Source organism: Felis catus, chromosome C2 (genome assembly GCF_018350175.1).
Source record: "Felis catus isolate Fca126 chromosome C2, F.catus_Fca126_mat1.0, whole genome shotgun sequence".
Lineage (NCBI taxonomy): Eukaryota > Metazoa > Chordata > Mammalia > Carnivora > Felidae > Felis > Felis catus.
Genome location: NC_058376.1, coordinates 13,394,711 through 13,408,071, shown reverse-complemented (window position 1 = coordinate 13,408,071; position 13,361 = coordinate 13,394,711). Strand labels below are relative to the sequence as shown.

Sequence of the window (13,361 nt, the reverse complement as noted above, 5' to 3'; positions counted from 1 at the left end):
AGGAAAGAATTTGTGTAAATACAAATTACTATCAATTAAAGAAAAAAAGAGGTTCATAAGGCTGAGCAGGCAGGCCAGGGCAATTCAGAGGTGTTACATGCCACAAGAAGAAACCTGGGACTTACCAAGAAATTTTTTGCAGGGATGATCCCGTGTTCATTTTTGAAAGACCTTTCTAGCAAGCAGTGTACAGGAAAGGAAGGGAAAGACACTGGAGAGCAGCTGGACTCTCACTCTCAGAATCTAGGGTACAGAAATGAGAGACTGAACAGAAACAGAGGTGACAGAGAGGAGGAACACAGCTCTCTGCTCTGAATAAGTGGATGGAAGCATCAATACAACGCAGGAATTTAAGAAAAGAAGCTATTTTGGGAGACAGATGACAAATTTCATTCCCTCCACCCTCTCCCCCCGCCCCCCCAAATTTCTGAAAGTTAGAGGGGCCTGGCTTAGATCTGGTGGAAATGTGAAGAAACTGGCATGTATACCTAGAGTTCACAAGAGTCACAGTGTTACCCACAGCACAGGCAAGAAAAAGGGAATTCAGACCTGGGAAACACCACCTTAGAGACTCTGAGATTCCTAACACAGTAAGATTTTAATGCAGAAAAAGGTGACAGCCACAAATATCTGTATTCAAATTTGAGGATGAATGAGAAATACACTGGACTTTAACTCAAAATAACCAAGACTTAACTGTGGATATTCCAGTGATGAGCCCCAAACCAGTCATTTCACCATTAAAAAACAAAAGTAAAGATTAAAGGGGAGGTGACTGCTATCTAGAGCAAAGACGTTCAGAATTGTGTGAAATAAAGAACAAGTGTGTTAAAAGGCTGAAGGGGCAGTGAGGGGGCGGGGGGTGACTAGGATCATGGTTGGAGTCCAATGTGGACCTTGAAATCTCAGGGGAACATAAATAAGGGATGCAAATAGGATCTTTCTGCCAAGTACCAGTGCATGGGGACAGGGAGACACACAAAGGTTTCAACTAAATACTGTGGGTGTGACCAACTGCCTCAGTCATAGTTGGACGCTCTTCAAGAGGATATAGGGGCACCTGGGTGGCTCAGTCGGCTAAGCATCCCAACTCTTTGTTTCAGCTCAGATCTCATGATTGGTTGAGTTCGAGCCCCACGTTGGGCTCTGCGTTGGCAGCGCAGAGCCTGTTTGGGATTCTCTCTCCCTCTGCCCCTCCTGCATGTTTTCTTTCAAAATAATAAACAAACTTAAAAAAAAAAAAAAGGATGTAAAGTGGAATCTTTTAAGGAGAGCAAGGACTTGCTAGGTGAAAAGGGGAGGGAAGAGAGGAGGAGGAGAAAAGGTGGACGGGACATCTAAATACCTCTTCTACAATCTTGTCCTCCAATCTACCAAAGCTGCTGCCTCTAGGAAGTCCTGCACCTTTCATTACCAACGTGTCCTCAACTGCAAGCACCCTAACTCTCCAAACTCCTTCCTAGAATCATTTTTGATCCCATGAGAGTCAGGCCCCCACAGTACCCTTCAATGTCTTTACTTTCCTCCTTACCTGCCTCAGAGTCCACGGTTCCCCCTCACCACAGTTGTCTGGTAAAACCTCAATGGCTTTGAATGCAACTCTTCTACCCAATCTGTACACAGACAGGGCTGGGGGTCACCCCACCCCCAACACATCGACTGGCCTCATTTTAAGTTTATAACCTCAACCACAAGTGCTTCCTTAATTCTGGTTAGTGATCCTCATTTTCGTAGGCAGCTCACATTCTCATTTCCCTAGACGTCTACTTCACGTGCTCATGTTTCTCCTCAATCCTGTCTACCCTTAGGGGGTTTTAGAACAAATCCAGGGAGATAAAATTTACGTAGTTTATAATTCACCCATATAAAGTGCCTAATTCAATGGGTTATAGTGTCTTCAGAGTTGGGCAACCATCACAATCTTTAGGATATTTTCATTACCTCAAAAAACCAAGTTCTGTATCACCCCCCATTTCCCTGTGATCGCCCCATGCCTCCCTCCAGGCAACCACATACCCTGGTTTCTGTGTCTCTACATTTGCCTATGCTGTACGTTTCATATGGATGGAGTCATACAATATGTGATGCTCTGTGACTGGCTTCTTTCACTTAGTGTATGTTCAAGGTTCATCCATGTTGCAGCGTGTACAAGTGCTTCCGTTTTTTAAATTACCAAGTACTATTCCATCATAGGGATATACCGCAATTTTATTTATCCTGTCTGGTTTACCATGAAAAAAAAAAAAAAAAGGATTTTGGAAAAAAGACTTTTTCATTCACTTACCCACCACCCCACCTACCAATTTACCTGTACCTGTATCCATATGACTCCTTCTGTCTGAGAACAGCTATGCTCCAAGAATTAAGTCCTTTATTCAAACCCTGAACCGATGCCCTCTTACCTACATAAGCGTTATCAGCTTAGCCAACACCTCTTCTTTCCTGCAGCAAAAATTTCCCCTCTGATTTTCCAGTAATAAAGATGCTGTAGTTTCACCCATCTTTTAGAAATAAAAACAAAAACTCCCTTAACCTTGCCATCTCTTTCCAACTTTCACCTCATTTTGCTGTTCCTCTATATAACAAATCTCCTCAAAGAAATGCCCAAAATCACTGTATCCATTTCCTCACCTTCCATTCTCTCCTGCCCCTGTGTAACTGGGCTTTTGGATCCATTATTCTGAGGAAATCACATTTCTAAGGTTACCCAAGAGGCTTCATTCTGCTAAACCCAGGCAGCAAGTTCCAGTGCTCTCCCTAAGCCACCTATGTGACTGATAGTTGATCCCTCCCCCTCCTTCCTAGGTACTCTTATTTGGCTGCCAGAAAAGCCCCTCTACTTTAGCTGCACCTTTCAGTATCCTCTGCTGAACAGAACAGTGGTTAAAACCACAGGTGTCGGAGCAATGCTAGCTGAAATTCTGACTTCACCACTTGTAGCTGTTCACTTGGGCAGGCTACTCAGCTTTGTGCTTCAGCCTCCCCATCTAGAAAACGGGGGTAACTGTACTTACCTCTTAGGGCTGTTAACGCTCAAATGACTCACACATACAAACTCTTCGCCAGAGTTCCTGGCATCTGGAACTATGTCTGTCTTAGTTCTCAGTATTGTATTCTCAACGGCTAAGTTGCTGAAGTTTTCCTAGGCTCATCCCTCTCACTGTATTTACATTCCCTTCTTAAGTAATCACTGGCTCCTGTGGCTTTGCTGATCGTTTGTGGAGGATATCTGGAATTATATCTCAACTGTATTCAAGTTGTTTACTTATCACCTGCACCTGAATTTCAAAGTTAAAATAGCCAACCTTTTAACTCGATATCCCCTCTGCAGATCCAGTACTCCTTGACATTTGCCCATCTCAGAAATGGAGATTACATCCTATCAACTGCTCACATCAAATACTGAGCTCAATCTTGACTCCTTTCTCTCATATCCCACACTTAAGTAGTCAGGCAATTAGGAAGGCCCTATCTTTAAAATAAATTCGACGTCCAACCACTTCATTTCCTCCACTGCGCCACCCCAATGCAAGCAGTTAGCCTGCACCTCTTCTACTGCAACAGCATCTGAACTAGGTCCTCTTTCCACTCTTAACCAATTCCTAAAGTCTGGTGTCTACGTAATAGCCGTTACCCTTTAAAAAGTATACATAAGACTGAAACTACAACATTCCCCACTGCACTCTCAACCTGGCCCTTGACAACCTTCTCTAAACTCATAGCCTGCAACTCTTTTCTTTGTTCATCCTGCTCCAGCCACACTGGCACCCTGTGGTCCCTCAAACAAGCCAAGTTCACTCCCAATTCAGGCCTCCTTTTGTTCTTCTACCTCAACTATCTTTTCTCTGTATTTCCATGGCTTTCCCCCATCATCTCTCTCCATATTGCCGCCTTAGATGCCCTCCTGGGCCATACATATACCATTTAAAATAGAACATCCCATGTGACACTCCTCCAATTCCCTAAGTGTTCTCTGCTTTACTCTTCATCATAGGATTATCTCCATGTGAAGTTATTAGTTTATTATCTAAGTCCCTACTAGAATATAAGCTCTAGGAAGACAGGCTTTGTCTTGTTCATTCAGGTATCTCTAGTACCCAGAAGGATACCTGGCACACAGTGGCTACTGAATAAAATACACGAAGAATGTATGAATGGCAGTGGCAGAAGTGATGACCAAATTCTTCAAGGAGAAAATATCTCTCAGGCTGCAAGAGCAGAGGCTAGAAGGTCCAGGTCTCTCCCCCAGGGCGGTGGCTTTCCATTGTTAACCTACAAAGATCTGAAATTTATTTTGAGAAATTCTGCAATTTTCTTTAACTACCTCCTTTTCTGTTTCTAGTTGGCAGTTTGACATTTTTTGATCTGATCCAAATAAAATGTCACTGTGGCATTTGCATGAGCCTAAAATGAAATCCCACACAAGGAAAAAAATTTACCAACCACTCTTATCTCTCCCACCAATGCCTAAGATCCCTAAGCATGCATATATATGTGTGTGTGTATATATATGCATATAATGTATATATATATGCATATAATTTTTAAAAACCATTGTTTTTCTTCATCCGAGACATTCAGAAAATTGCAGTAACAGTGCAACTCATACATGTATTTCCTTTGCCTAGATTTCATTGTTTATTAACATTTGGAGCATAACTATTTTGAGAAGGCTCCCAGGCAATTCTTGCAGTAGGCACTATGTTGGGAGCCGAAGAGAACAAGAGTAAGGAGCTAGTTTTCAAAGAATGAGAAAGCACATTTTAGATAGTATTATACATTAAGATTACACCAAAAAAATTGGTGCTTAGGATGTTAATGAGAAATCTTTAACAGAAATCTGAGTTTTCAATAATATATAATGCAAATATATGGGAGAGGTGTATCTATTTTTAGCAGAGGGGTACATTATGTTTTGCTGAAATCCAATACACGAAAACCAGAATTTCAGATAAAGAGAAATCAGAGACAGATTATTTCAAAATGACTCCTTGGCTTTTTGCAAAATTATGCACAACAGGTTTTGTCTGGTCAACTTCCCTACAGTTCATTTGTAGTAACTTTTTAGAATTTGTATACCAATTGCTATGTTACCGTAACTGGCAAAATGGAACAGCTATTTGAGTCAAGACGTTTCGAATAAACAATTAACCTATCACTGAATGAGATTTTCGACAGGGAATGTTACTTTCAATGTTAGCTGGAAAAAATCTTACCTGAAATTGTTCACAGCCACATCTTTGTCTACCAAAATCAATCTAGAGCCCAGAGTGCCTGCCCCTCCCACCTTCCTCAAGCCCAAAGTGATGTACGTCGGAGAGATTTAAATTTAAGAGAGACTCGAGGCTGGAGTTCTATAGCCCAGGAAGCACAGAGGGACATGGAGACAACGTGATGAGCAGTTTTCAAGTTTCTGTATAAGACCTTCCCTGTAGGTTTCATCTGAAGTACCTCACCTTCTGAGAAAATATAGGGTATTCGTCCATAAATTTAAATCCAAGGCAAGTATCTGGTGTGGATTAATAGTTATTAATTACCCACTGTATCCACTGAACAATGTTATAGACTATATTGAAGGTACTGTGATGACTATTTGGGAACCATTTCTACTATATAACACTAGTGGAATAATTACCAGTGTAATATTTAGAGTACCAATTTGAGTATTTTAGAGCTTTTTGAAAGAACATCTTATAGGATAAATAAAGTCAACAGATTTGGGGGCGGGGGGTACCAAAACAAATACCTAGCAGGCCCCTCTAGAGTATAATTTAAAATAACCAAACATTATAGCAAAGTTCACAATAAGAAAAAATACTAACATGTAGAACTTGTATTAAAAGTTAGGTATTATCATTAAAAAACCACTTTCCAAAGGATTTTCTTCAGGTTTTCTTTGAATGTTATTCACACTAGATTGGTGCTCTAATGTTCTAATTTAAATGTTGTTATAAGTACTAACTATAAAAAAAAAAAGTCAAAATTCTGGCAGAGAAATCCAAGCTAAGTGAAATCACCACAAATCAAGTATCAATTTTAAAGTAATTCTAGAACGTGATGGTAAAACTATTCACCTTCTAGGCAGTTGTAAGGATCATAACTATTACAATAAAGCAAACATGCCTGTTTGATAATTCCAAACCAATTCTGTGCACATAATTTCTTGAAGTGTCCAAATTTGGGAACACTGACTCAAATGCCTACTGAGTTCATGCAGGGATGTGTAGAATCAAGCCTGAAGGGCATCACACCACTGTCTAACAATTCAGCCTGGAGGTCACCAATTTGTAACTTCTGCTTTAGATCTTTGGCAACAAAAAATACCAGTAAGTAGGAGGCAATCTTAGAACTACCCAATTCTTACAAATTTCACCATCATCTACAGCAGTGTGACAAAATTAGGAAGAATCTGCATATTAATAATTAATGAATACATGTATCTGACAAGAGAAAAGGCTTTAATTTTCCACAAAAGGAATGAGTCCAAGTTACCATAATTTTTCCTTGAAAAGATATTCTGGATATACTGGTAACAGAGTAGAGATATGTAACACAAACAAACATTTTTTTGTGTATTTCTTTTTTATTGTCTGGAACACCAAAGTAATAACCCAAATTTCACATTTACAATGCACTTTTTTTTTAATAAAAAGGCTATACATATTAGAGATACACGTTATACAAAAGTTTTTGAAAAGTAAACACATACACTTATACAGTAAAGAGAATAAACTGAATTGCTATTATCATTAATATTCCTTCTCTCCTAAATGATCAACCACTGTAGACAGTTACCAACAGCTTTTATGAAACCATCACTATTCTAACTAGCTATCTTGGTGTGTGAGGGACTAAGAATGGATTTCTTTAAAATGACATGATAATGAATTATTATCGTGCATCATATAACTTCATATTTTCAGATTATCAGTTACTAAAATAATCAGAACCCCTACAACATGGAGATTTAGTTCTCTACAAACACGGTAGCATGGGCTACCTCGGCCCAACTTCAGAAACAGGTAGTCCTCACTTCCAGACCAACACCCCACACTTACATCTGATCACTCAGAAAATTCCTTAAGCCAAAGCATCCTTGCAGCACTCATTGCCTCCTCCCAGTATAATCAGCCTTACTACAAAGTTTTGGGAGATCTGTTGAACATTTGTTTGGTCCCGGCTACTTTAAAAGTATCATTATTACCATGTTTCAATAATTAAATCCAAGAACTCAGTTAAGTCTCAAGGATAGGTTCACCTCCCCTTACAAGAAAATTATCTGAATACTGTTAATAAGAATATAGATATCATATTGTGCTAGTTCAGGGAAATACCACTATGACTGGCATATATTTTCTCAGTACAACTGATGGAACTTTTAATACGTGTGAATTTCTGACCTGGTCTAATCTACCGTGAAAAGATCTAAGGCAACTATGTCAAGATACATTTTTTCCTAAAAAGCTTGCTTCCTCTGCCAACAAACAAAACAATTTAAAACGAATCATGGCTAAAGTGATATAATTTTAGAATTTCAAAGTATAGATATTCTTCTCTAGGTATTCTAAGTATCACTTAGAACACTCCTTACCTGTAATAAGCACCCACCATTCATGAACAGCCTACCCTGTGGCAGGCTCCGTGTGTCAGTTGTTTTATATACACAGGCCCAGTGAATCACCACAACACCCTGGTGTGTCATTTTTATTCCTTTTTTTTTTTTTAAACAGATGAAGAAACTGGAGTTTCATATCCCCTTCTAGGCTTAAAGGTTTCTGGTACAGCATAGCATTTCTTTTTATTATCATAAGACAAAACATTAGAGCACCAAGAGGAAACTTGAAACCATCTTAGTTCTAATATTCTGTGAACCTGGTTAACAGCAACAACATCCCACCCTGATCAGCCATCCTTCAGTGCTGCACTACTGCATGTGATTATTGCATTCCTTTATCAAAATGATGCAACTATGATTACTCTTTTGGATAAATCCTCCTTTATTTGCCCATGCATTAAGGTCTCCTTTCTCTAAAAGGTCAAAATCTACGGGATATTCTTTTCAAGATTTCTAGCTGAAGGGACACAAAAGTCTTTCTTTCTTGACTGGAACTAAACAACTGCATTTTACTTGAAAGTACTCATTGTAACAGAAGTTTTCACTTTTATGTTATGTCACATTTTAGTCTTTCCAGATTTGGAACAGCCTTTAATTTCTAAGTTGTGTTATGAAAGTTATAGACAAAGAAGTGAAGTATAAACAGCCCTGCATTGAAAACCATCTATCTATCTACTTATTCAAGTAACAAATGTCCCTCTCTCATGGAGTTTTCATTCTAGTATGTATCTGGGAGAGGGAAGGAGGGAAAGACACACACACACAGTTATGCCAGGTAATGATAAATGCTAAGTGCTTAGCTTACTAAGTTTGCTTTTCAAGCTCACCAACTTTTGATCTGTGCTTTATTTTGTTTCACATGTTGGATGCAGAGTTTAAATTATGCACTTCGGTTGTAAAATAAAGGGCAGAGCCGTCAAGACCTAAATGTTAAATCAGAAGCAGGCTACTTATTCTTTACGTTTGTTTGAAAGTAGTGGTTATTAAACTCGTAGGGATGAAGAAATCGTTCATTCAGTGAGTTTACTAAGACCAGAAAAAAAAAGCACAAATGCATGCCATTTTGTAGATACTCTCAGGTGGCCTAATATCCATGGGATGCTAGACTAGGAATTTTCACTACAAAGAGAATTTATAATCACAGATGTTGGTGTGATGTGGAGAAAAAGGTTTGATCAGAAAAGTCTAGCCAACTCAGATTCTGTGATTCTTATGTAACCATCTTACTGCAAATATGAAAAAACAAAATGCGTAACAAAACTGATATCCAAAGACGTTAAGGTCTCCTGGATCCTAGAACAATGTTCCTCTACTACATGATTTTCATTATAGTGTAGACCCCTTAAGCAACTTCCTCATTAAACAAACTATTTTCCATCATTATGATAACTATTGCTACATTACTGGTGACAAATTTTAATCCCTAATCCTCTTTCACCATTACCCAGTCTGCGTACTAAAGGAAATAAAAATCAAGTTTATTACCGGACTAAGCTCAGTCTCAGAGAGGGCAGAAGACAGCATGCCATTTAAAAACAAATTGATTTTTATTATAAATATAGTATATGCACAAAGTAAAAATTTCCAACAGCACTGAAAGGTTTAAGTGAAAAGTAGAAGTCCTACATCACAAACTAATGTCCTATAGTCCTAATGTCCCATAGTCCTACATCTCAGAGGCAACTATGTGCTCTCTCCTAAAAAAAACATCTAAGATTATGAAAGCACATATGTACATATACATATACCTCTGAAAAATACAATGGGCTCACAGGACTAGAATGTTATAATACTAAGGATTATACCTTAGTATAATCTAACTACCCATTAGGAGAATCAAGTGTTAATTATACTTGGCAAAACCACTTCAAAATACAGGAATTTATTAATGTAATAGATTAATAACTATAACAAATGTATAAAATATAACAAGTGTATATAAAATAATCATTTATAATTCAAGCAAAGGTAAAGCCTCTTAAAGACGTAAATAATCTAAATCACACTTCCCTTGATCGTGGCAGTAAAATTGTGGGTAAAAAGTCCAACAGATAAAACTAGCAGGAGAAAACTGAGGGGTCAATGAGAAAGCATTACTCTAGGCTGTACAAATGTCATTCAGACAATAAAGCCATTTTATTACATGTACCTAAGAGAAGTTCTCTGCTAGCCAACAGAGAATGCTACCACAGCCCAGGGTTTTAGAAAAATTGGTCCAGACAGGAAAAAATTCTGTTGTCAAAGAAATCCTATCTCTTTATAAAGCTGAATGTCTGGGGTTGTAACAGTCATGGACTTTGCACCAATTCCTTCTCTCAGAGATTAATCACTTTCCTATACCAAATTAAGATGTACAAATCCACACTTTTATTCAGGACGAACATGATTTCATCTTTGAGGCTGTCTCTGGGGCTACTCTTGGTAAAGACCAAGTGCACATATTTAAGAGGAAGATCTTCCTCAAAGAAATTAGCATTGTTCTTTAAAAAAACCTAACTTGGGTGGGGAAAAAAAAACTAATGATAAAAAAAAATCAACTTACCAAGAAGTGAAACAGGCTGCGTTACAGGAGGGGTGGGCAGATTCGTGGGTGCAGCAGGTGGCACAGCAGAGCCATACATTTTCACACTGTCACCAGACTCGGCGTTTCCTCTAGCCCCAGACACCACTGTTGGAATGGGATTTCCAATAGATAAGTCTTTTGTAGTGTCTTCATTTATACCAGCGATAGTAGCTAAGGAATATAATTACATCAACATGTGAAGCTGAATAATTATCTCCCCAATCAACATTCTTTTGCCACACTCTAGACCCTGTTACTGGTCCACTCTCCCCTCCTACTCCCAACTCCAAGAGGACTAGTGAACACAAAAGAAAAACATGCTTACAGTTTGGGATGCTTATTGGTGGAGTGTGAGGAGGAGGAATGGATACTGGTGGAGTTATAGGAGGTGGGGGTCCAGGAGGAAGAAAACCTACAATAAGAAAAATAATGTCAACTTATGTTGTGCCAACTAATCTTGGGCTCTAAAAAGAATGTCTTCTTGAACAACTCACGGTACCTGGTGGCAGATGCATCGGATTAAATCCTGGGCGCAAAAATGGTGGAGGAGGAGGTGGAGGAGGAACCCCAGGACCAAAACCCGGAGGAGGAATGCCCAAGGGAGGCGTGAAAGTGGGTGGCTGGAGAGCACCAACTACAGGAGGACCCGGCTGATGTGGTGGGACCTAAAGACAAAGGAAGAATAATGAAGCCACATATCTAGCCACCCTCCCATCCATACAGTAAGTTGAGATGAAGATCTTGTTGAAAAAGATATTTCGAAATTTGTGATTATGTGAGTAAATTTATCTAGTAACAGGTGGTAATTAGTACCTACTCTAAATGACAGTCATCAAATTTCTGTTCTCTATGACAGCAAATTCACATTGCATCTCACAAGTATCTACTGGTGTTCTGACAGAATATCCTATATGTTAAAAAATGTCCCGTGGTCAGGTTAGTAAATTTGATAACTACAACTCTAAGAAAAGCTACCTGGCAATTTACAGTGATTAAAATCACAGGTCCTGGGGTGAAACTGCCTGCCCCTTTCCCATTTTTAACTAGCTTTGTGACCTTGAGTAAGCTATTTACAATCTCTAGACCTCAGTTAACTCATCTGTAAAATGAAAAAATGTCAACCTCACATAGTAATAGGGATTAAAGAGGGAATACATGTTAAGTGCTAGTGTCTGTCACTTAATAAACACCCTACAAATGTTAGCTATTAAAAAAAAAAGTCTGAAAAATTTTAACAGATTAGTCAGGTTTCTTTGAGTGGTGATATATACATTGAATCTTATTTAGAAATTGTGCTGTAAGGGCCTGTCCAAAAGATCAAATAACGAGTCTGTCAATGTAGGGAATCTATTTATAAAATGTCACCACTAAGTATGTATCAGAGCATGTAATTTTCTCCTTACACTGGGAAAATCAAGAGGCTAGGTAACCCACTTTTGTGACAGCTCAGATTTATCTGATTCAGATTTAATGTGAGAAACTGAAAAAGGTACTGAAAACAAGAAAAACCTAACATCATAACACTGTGGGTCAAGGACTTAAAATTTTTACCAAACGGTTGTTCATTATTGAGCTCTTATTATGTAACAGGAAACATGCTGAGTATTTAACATTCACGATCTCATTTAATCCTCAAAACAACTCTGACCTAGGAAGAACACCGGAGCCAAAGCCAGGAAAGGGAACTTGTGCGTTTATAGATAGGAAACTGAAGCTTAGATTAGGTAGGTGATCTGCCCAATGTCACATTGCTGTGAATAAACAGTTGAGCTGAGATTCAAACTACATTCTGACAGAATCCAGTTTGTCTCCTCCTACGTCATAAATGCACTCACTGACCACACAGCAGAGGTTTATGAATATACCTTTGTGTTAAATAGCACTCAATTTATTAAACAGCTGTCACTCATCCATTAAAAAACTTCATGATAGCACCGCCCAAACTGAAGATTAAGAGACTCTCTTTCTCTCAAAACAGCTGCTTGTTGGGTGGATATCCAAGTTCTCTCAGAACATAAACCCCCACCAAAGAATAAAGATTCAATAAAAGAAAACAAGGGGAAGCGGAATACAAGAAATGCCATCAGGTTTGCATCTCAAGTCTGAAACATTATAAAGACACTAAATAACCTAGACAGATGTAAGGCGGTATGAATTGATTTTACTGATGTTTATGAAAAAATGTGTTAGTTTATAAACAGTAGGTCTGACATACCAAAATACTATTAACATGCACATTTATGTGTTCACGTCTTTGAACACTGACCTAGACATACATCTATAAAAAGATTTAGAAAAGTTTACCTTTCAGACACTTACAAGTTTAAATAACACCCCAAATGTTCTTACCTGTGGAGGTGGCACTGTTATAGGTGCGGGCACAGGAATAGGAGGGACAGGCACTGGTAAAGGTTTAGGTATAGGTGATACTGGTTCTGTATGTGAGGTTTCTGCCCCTCCATTTTGAGCAACTTCATTTTCATGCTTCTTGGGGATTCCTTTCCAATCTATGAGTTAAAGAAATTTAACAATAAAAATTGACAATTTTTTATAACTTTAAATCTAGAATTTTTAAATGATTATATAAAAAAATCAGCAGTCTGATTTACTAAAGAAATGGTTATGCTAATCTTATATTATTTAAATGAGTGAACAATAACACGCAAAAGAATGCTTATTGTGTGTCAGACACAGTTTGAAGCATTTTATATATATATATTAATCCAATGAATTCTCATAACCATCTAGAAGTAGGTCCCATGATCATTCCCATTTTATAAGTGAGGAAAAGAATTTGGAAACTGAGGAAAACAAGGTCACATACTAACAAGTGGCAGACATGGGACTCAACATAGACACATCTGGCTCCAAGGTCTATGTTCTTAACCATGATGGTGTGTTGTCTGGATTAAAGATCCCCGGAGGGAGGAGCAAGACTCTCTGCACCCTGACCAGAGCCTGTGCCAAAATGTTTGGCACACAGTAGACCCCTAATACCTATTGCATGAACGGAAACCTAGCTCTACCTGCCCTTTTTAAAAGAAGTTTATTTGAGAGAGACAGAAAGAGAGAGCAAGACAGAGAGCAAACAGGGGAGGGGCAGAAAGAGAATCTCAAGCAGGCTCCGCACTGTCATCACAGAAACCAGACCCGGGGGGCTGGAACTCACAAAAACCATAAGAT

At 38.6% G+C, this 13,361-nt stretch overlaps 1 protein-coding gene across 3 annotated transcripts in view; it reads right to left on the bottom strand.

Moving 5' to 3' along the window:
• SCAF4 (SR-related CTD associated factor 4) overlaps window positions 1-13,361 on the bottom strand; it is a 65,035-nt gene that overhangs the window by 9,304 nt on the left and 42,370 nt on the right. For 2 of the 3 annotated variants that reach the window (XM_023238818.2, XM_023238819.2), the window contains exons 16-19: window positions 12,528-12,685; window positions 10,678-10,843; window positions 10,504-10,590; window positions 10,158-10,349 (exon numbers count right to left, since the gene is read on the bottom strand). In XM_023238818.2, coding sequence (XP_023094586.1) covers window positions 10,158-10,349; window positions 10,504-10,590; window positions 10,678-10,843; window positions 12,528-12,685 — 603 coding nt within the window. The remainder of the gene's footprint in view (window positions 1-10,157; window positions 10,350-10,503; window positions 10,591-10,677; window positions 10,844-12,527; window positions 12,686-13,361) is intronic. The other variant, XM_023238820.2, reaches the window with a different exon arrangement.